The sequence below is a fragment of the Monoraphidium neglectum genome (assembly GCF_000611645.1).
Source record: "Monoraphidium neglectum strain SAG 48.87 unplaced genomic scaffold scaffold00621, whole genome shotgun sequence".
Classification (NCBI taxonomy): Eukaryota; Viridiplantae; Chlorophyta; class Chlorophyceae; order Sphaeropleales; family Selenastraceae; genus Monoraphidium; species Monoraphidium neglectum.
In genome coordinates, this window is record NW_014013007.1 from 8297 (window position 1) to 15206 (window position 6910).

The window sequence follows — 6910 nt, forward strand, 5'->3', positions numbered from 1 at the left end:
AACCCAAATCTTGCTGGAAAGGCACTGTGTGCTGGTGTCTCAAACAACAAAATAAACAGTGCAGTTTAGGTATTAGATTGGCGCACAACAGGGCAGAAAAGGGCCACTGTAGCGCGGGGGTGCCGGAGGCCAAGCAAGGCGTTACTCAGGCGTCACATTAGTCATTGCAGGGCGCGCAAGGGTTGGCGCCATCTCTGGGGCGTCTTGTGTACTGTAATTTGTCGCATGACATGAGCATGATTATGCAGTTTAACTTGGACAAATGGTTACTACAAAACCAGTCGTGTCTCATGGTGCTGTAGGTGTGCAGATCTAAGATATGCTACTGTCTGCAGCAGACAGCAGCTGTGTGTCGCCGGGAATTTGATCAAACGTGACTCGTCATTCAGGCGTCACGCAAGGTTTTGCACGTTACTCACAGTAGTTCCACACATGCACCACCTCTCTGCTTGCAACTGCCTGGCAAAAGGGTTTACAGCTCCAAGCCACGCTGAAGACTGCTGGGTAATTGAGCAACCAACCAGGGGCCGCCACACAATCCTGGCACGCTGCATGCATGCAGGGAACACACTACATTTGCAGCCGCGGGATGTGCTGCCTGCAGGCATTGATGTTGCACACGCCCGGTGTCTTAGTGGCCTAAACAGGCTTCATGTAGAGGCACATGCCCTTGTAAGCGTAGTAGGTGATGCCGGCGTCTGGCTCCTCAACCTTCACCTTGATGCTCTTCAGAATGTAGTACCTGTAGGGTGGCATTGGGTAGGGGCAAACCAGACATGTTTTGGTTGGTCAAAGGCTGTGGCGCGTTGCGCGGGATGCGTACAGCCCATGCCACGCTCTAAGCACACAGTACTCCAGGACAATTGAATGGATACCAGGAAACGCTCACCCATATGAATTCCAGCCCAGACAATTGTCGTCCAGGTTACAGATCAGTGCAGCATTCTTGGGAGACGTCTGGCTGCCGACAGTGGAGTCACTGCCGACCCAGTTGAGGTCGGCCTTGAGTGTGTAGCCCTTGGGGGCAGGGGCGCAGGACGCACCTGCGTGCAACAAGACGACGAGTTCGTGCACAAGAGCTAGGTACAAGCCTACAAACAACCCTCGTGGTTGCTGCTGCACGGCACGGGCGCCCAGAGCCTCGCATCACGGGCGCACAATCATGCAGATACACAGCACTCTCTCACAATAGTACAGGCCTGCAAAACAGTTGGCTCACCCCACGCAGCTGGCGTCGCCGCAAGGAGGCAGAAAACCAGCAGCGCTGCGACTAGGGATGCGCGCACGGCCATGGCTGCTCTGCACATAGTCACGTGGGGGTGCGCCGCAAGTGGTGGGGCACATGGCTGCGTGAGCAGTGCATCAAGTTGGGATGCAAGCTTATATGGACCGCCTGTTTGCACGCAGACCAAGCCCAGCTCCGCGTTGAACGGACAGATGAAGTGACCAACAAAAATTCTGACAACGGCTCGCATTGGTGTGCAGTGCGCCCGCGCAGGCGCATGTGGGGAATTGGAAACTTGACAGTCCAGCTGGTGATGACTGACCGGCAGGCAGGTTCCTCGGGAATGGGTACCAACCAAGGGTCCCCGTGTCTGCTGGACGCACATCACTGCCTCACAGACGCACTGATCAGGTCACAAGGCAGCCCATAAGGCAGCTGCAATGTGAACCAAGCAGCTAGTGCGCAGCCCCAGCTGTGGATCAGCACCAGATGCCGTGCAGTGGCTCCTTTGTGACCCAATCGACTGACAATAATCAGATCATGTTATTATTTTACGTGAAGGCCGTTCTGCCCGTGAGCTCACCCAAGATTGTTCAGGGCGGGGTGAGTTGGGGGCTGGCAGGTCGAGCTCGACTAGGGCCGGTGAGCCGTGATGGCAATGTCTCGGGAAGGTGCTGATTATAGGCGATATGCACCAGCATTTGATTGAGCCTCGAGTTTGGGTTTGTGCAGTTTCCATGGTGGCAAGTGGGCCGAGTGAGTGACTTCTAGTGACACGCGTGTCCTTGGGCCGATCTTGCTTGGACCAGTGTGCGTGGCCAGAGAGTGGAATCACACAACTTATTAGCATCGTTTGCGCATGATCAAATCGGGGTTCAAGCTTCGCAGGCCGATCTGCTTCATTGGTTCAGGGCAACGCCCACCCCTTTCAGGAGAGTCCAGCGCACATCGAATGCATCAGAAAAATCCGGGCCCCCCCAAATCGCTTCTTGCTGGGTGACCCGTGGCCCGCCGGGTGCTTCAGCGCGTGTCCGGAGTGCCTGTGTAATGTGCGTCTTGGCTGCACTGCATTGTGGGCTGCGTTGCCCCAGCCCGCGCGTGTCGCCCGCAGTACGCCCATTGCGCACAACAAGTTTTCAATCGTGTTTTGCATTCATCAAGTTATCGTATTGCGAGCTGTGAAGGTACAGGTCCGGAGCATTGCTATGGCGGAATACTTGGTTGTTGAAGAGCTGAACATGCACTAGGGACATGCGAAGGAGCACGCCAGCCTCATCAGCTGGGCTGCCGTTGGTGCAGTTTGATCCCGACCCAGCACAAGCTTGTTATGAGATGTATGCAGACCCAGCAAAATGTGCCTCAGCCAAGTGTCAACGTTGATTGGGGTCGCTGGTGCCGGCATGCCTGAGTACGGTACGCAAACCCACTCTGTATCTTATGTGCCGACTGTGCATAAATGTGGTGTAGGAGTTGCCCAATAAACTGCCTGACTAGCCTGGAGGACATCATATCAGACTGGTCTGGCTAGTTACAGCTGGGAGGGTGCATTACCAAAGGTGACCCGGAAGTGCACACAGCAGCAACCATGTATGTACTTACTGCAGGGCGTAGCTTGTCAGTCTCATATGCAATTGTCCTGTACAGGACACGGCGCGTACATGACGCCGGCTGCACGTAGCTCGCAACAGACATGCTTGCAAGTGGCAACACTCAAATGCTTATGAGTGCTTGCCTACGCATGCGCACTTGCAGCCAGTGGCTTGCGCCGGGGGCGGCTCAGACGACCCTCATGTAGAGGCAGAAGCCCTGGTGGGAGTAGTAGGTTATGCCGGCATCCTGCGCGTCAACATCCGCCTTCTTCAGGATGTAATACCTGTGGGCAGCGTCATTGGGTGCATGCCAACGGAAGGTGCGTTGCGTTGGTTTGGTGTTTGCCTTACAGGTTGAGTTTGATAGATTGCGTGAGTGCAGCATTCGCATTCAAGCTTGGCAGGCGATGCTGGCCGGGTGGGTGAGTGGGTTAAAAAACATGATGTTACATTTACAGGCACAAACGCACACACCCATAGTTGTTCCAGCCCAGGCAGTTGTCGTCCAGGTTGCAGATGATGGCGGCATTCTTAGCAGACGTTTGACCCTCAATGGTGTTGTCACTGCCGACCCAGTTGAGGTCCTGCCTGGTCGTGTAGCCCTTGGGGGCAGGGGCGCAGGACGCTCCTGCGTGCAACATACAAGCCGCCGGCGACGCCGTCCACACTCATGGGTGGGTGGAGTGATAGACGGACGGGTGCGTGCCGGCCACCCTGCCTGGGACTAGCTGCTGTGCGGCATGGTGCATGCCCTGCAGGGGAAGCTTGTCTCTGTCCTCTCCCAACAATATACGCAGTACGGGATGCTGCTGAAGGCACAACGAGACGCCTCATTGCAGGGCTCACCCCATGCAGCGGGCATCATCGCAAGGAGCGTAAAAACCAGCAGCATTGTCACGAGGGGTGCACGCGTTGCCATTGCTGCCGTTTACACAAGAAGTGAGACAGCGTGTATGTCGGCTCCTTCCAGCTGAGGGGGGTGAAGGCGGCGAGCGAGATACCGGTACAGCGGTTGGCATGTGCGTGGGCCCCTGGGGGTCCGGCCTGCTGCTTGCCCCCGCCATCGCCTGCAGGCGCACGGCTAGGCATGCTTGTGCTTTGCTCGTTCCCAGCACAAGAGGGTGGCTGTGATGCACGGAATCCTGCCATGCACCTGTATTGCTAGGGGAGTACGCGCCTCCTAGGCCCAAAATCAGCACATTCAGACAGCCATGGTGCAGCCCATGAGCGATGACTGCACTCGGGGGCCATCAACGCTGGCCCTGCCGCCCGCCTCCCGTGGCCCATCACGTTGAAAAATTGTCTGGTAACCGCACTTGAATACAGACGTGCCAGCGATCTCACCTCGAGCGGTCTCTCCGTGCTGGGTGAGTTGGGGGGCTGGCAGGCCGAGCTTGAGGGTGGGGCCGGGGCGCTTAGGGATGAAAGTGTTTCTTGAACATGTGGTTTTGTCAGCCCACGCACACCAGCGTTCGAGTGATCATGGAGTTTGGGTAGGTGCAGTTTCCGCGGTGGCCAAGTGGGCCAAGTGCGTTACTCCTAGTGACACGCGTATCCTGGGGCCGATCTCGCTTGGACCACTGTGCGTGGCCTGAAATGGACTTACCGCAAGCAGAGCAGCCGTTTGCGCGTGGTAAAAGCCGTGCGGTCGTTCCGCTGGTTCCGAACTGCCACCCATAGAAAAAAAGCAAAGATTGTTCATGATTTCTGTCGCAAAAACTTCTCCCCCTAACTCGCCCCCAACCAAGTGATTCGTGGCCCACTGAAGTGTTTCATCAGCTGACTGCGGTGGCTGCGCATTTCGGCGCCAGCTGCCGTGTGTGCCATCCTCAGGTGGAACTGCACACCAGGCCCTAGATAGTGCCCCTGTGCACTTGCTGATGTATCTAACGTGCAAGTGTCAGCGTGGGGGTCTCTACAGAGGGCATCGGAGGTCGTGACAATACAGACCATGGAGAGGAAACCCAAGATGTCACATGCCGCCGCACTGCAACTCAGAACAATGCAGTGATGCAAGCAACATTCACTTGTATCAAGCTGCAATATGTTTCATGGCGCTCGGTGCTATGCAGCCAGGTGATACAGCACATTCAGCCTGCTCGCTAGTGGTTGGGCGACGGGCTGTCACTGACAGAATGTGCCAGATTGCCTGTACATATTGGCAATATGTACAGGCAATCTGGCACATTCAATCTGGTACAGGCAAAGTGGGTGGGGTGGGGTGGGGGGACTAGGTTGAGGCGAGCATGCGAACCTGAGGACAGCACATAGAGGGACCAGCGCGGCTGCTGTGGTAGCGCGCGCGGCGGCTGCAGGAAAGTTCGGGTGGCGCGGAGTGACGGTGCGGGGCATGCAGCGACGAGCTTGCCGCATTGAAGACGACCGAAGGTGCGCGGTCCCGTGGATTTGCATTGATTGTAGCAGCAGGAGCATACGATTGACCGGGAGCGAGCAGAGACGTGGCAGCAGGGCAGAGGAACTGACCTAGACCTCTTGTTACATTGTGCGGACAGGCCTCGCAACGGTCTGCCAGGATATGATGCAGACAGCAGGTTGTGGGCAGCAGCCAACAAACTCCTGAGCTTCAGGTGGTGTTGGAATGCCCAGTGTACCTGCTCCATTGTTAGGCCAGTCTGCACCTTGATACATCACCCTACCTGGCCTACTGCCAACATTGCTGCTGCCGCGACTGTTGCGTGCGCCCTGCTGGCAGCTCTGTGGCGCGGCGCAGCAACAGCAGAGAGCAAGCATCGGAAGTATTACAAGCCAATACGCAAGGTGGCAAAGGTGTGCGTCATGCGCCCAAACGCCTGCATAAGGGGTGAGGGTTGTTCAGCATCACAGACGGCAACTTGCCCTGAGGGTGGCGAGAACGCAATGGGGCTGGATGTGAAAACAGAGGGGCACGCGGGGGTCACGCAGAGCTGAGACTCTCACTTCGGAAAAGCATCGCGCACGCATTCACAGAGACGAGTGCGAGCACATCTGCAAGCAAAAGGGGCGAGCAGGATGACGCCTCGTGCTGGGGCGGGCGGGGGCAGGAACTACCTTCTGACATGGGGCCGTTTTGGGGAAGAGCTGCCCGCCAAGACCAGTCAACAGCATGGGCGACTGCTCATGGCTCAGCAGCTCAGCAGCAGCTGCAGGACAGATGGACGTGGAAAAACGGGAGCCCTGTGGCGGCCTTTGGGGAGGCCAGTGACCGGTCATGCAGGGCATTCAGCAGCCGTGACATACATGTAGCATTCGCTGGCAAGGAAGGTTTTGCGAGGTGCAGGGTGCAATTGAGCACCACAGGCAGAATTTGCAACCAAGCAGCAGCGGTGCATTCGGGCGCAAGGGGGCGGGGTCCAATGGCAGGACTATGCGTACAGGGGTGCAGGGCGTTGCCTTCTCCTGGCGTTGCCAATCTCTCAAAAAATGTTTGCGTGAAGACGGCCATCGGGCCACAGGCGGTACTATCAGTTCGCAGGCGGTCATGGCGGGCTTGCGGTTGCCAAGAAACCTTCTGGCGGTGCAGGGTAGAGGTATTAAGCAATGTAGGCGCGCAGCAGACACACTGCGAGCGTCACGACCACGAGGCCGGTCATGGTCGCATGTGCGCTGATGGTGCAGGACTGATCGAGATGGTCAACGGCGAGCGCAGAGGGAAGTTTGATATTCAACCGACCCGCCTGGCAAGAGCGGGCACTGGCCCGGCGCTCCAGGTGGGCCACGCGATGGGTACGGAGGACAGCAGTGTGGCGGGCGAACAGCCACAGAAGTCAGCGAATGACAAAACGGGTGACCACGCGCCAGAGACGGCGTGGGAGGGTTTGCCTGACACGGGGAGCAGGGCGCGCCCTGGGCCAAGCGCTCGTGGCGCCTAAGCGCCGCCCTCAAAGTTCCACGCGACAAGCAGAGCCGATGAAACTTTTATTGATGACGAGGGTTGGCGCATGGTGCGGAGGATGTTGTTGTCCGTGCAACAACAGGCAGCGCCCTCAGCCGCCCGCTGCAGGGGCAGCCAGACGCGATGCAGCGCCACAGCAGCGCCATGGTTGCGCACACACGCGCGCTCGAACTGGGCTGGTGCGAGAGGGCCCACGCCCCCGCA

At 57.7% G+C, this 6910-nt stretch overlaps 2 protein-coding genes across 2 annotated transcripts; both read right to left on the reverse strand.

Annotated features, from left to right (window-relative positions):
- Positions 1-639: 639 nt before the first annotated feature.
- MNEG_4465 (hypothetical protein) lies at positions 640-1292 on the reverse strand (the record flags this gene model as incomplete). The annotated part of the gene is made up of 3 exons (XM_014047057.1): positions 640-742; positions 890-1043; positions 1220-1292. The coding sequence occupies 3 exons, from the start codon at positions 1290-1292 to the stop codon at positions 640-642; spliced, it is 330 nt and encodes a 109-aa protein (XP_013902511.1).
- A 1709-nt stretch (positions 1293-3001) lies between these two features.
- MNEG_4466 (hypothetical protein) lies at positions 3002-3676 on the reverse strand (the record flags this gene model as incomplete). The annotated part of the gene is made up of 3 exons (XM_014047058.1): positions 3002-3098; positions 3289-3442; positions 3661-3676. The coding sequence occupies 3 exons, from the start codon at positions 3674-3676 to the stop codon at positions 3002-3004; spliced, it is 267 nt and encodes an 88-aa protein (XP_013902512.1).
- Between the last annotated feature and the right edge of the window lie 3234 nt (positions 3677-6910).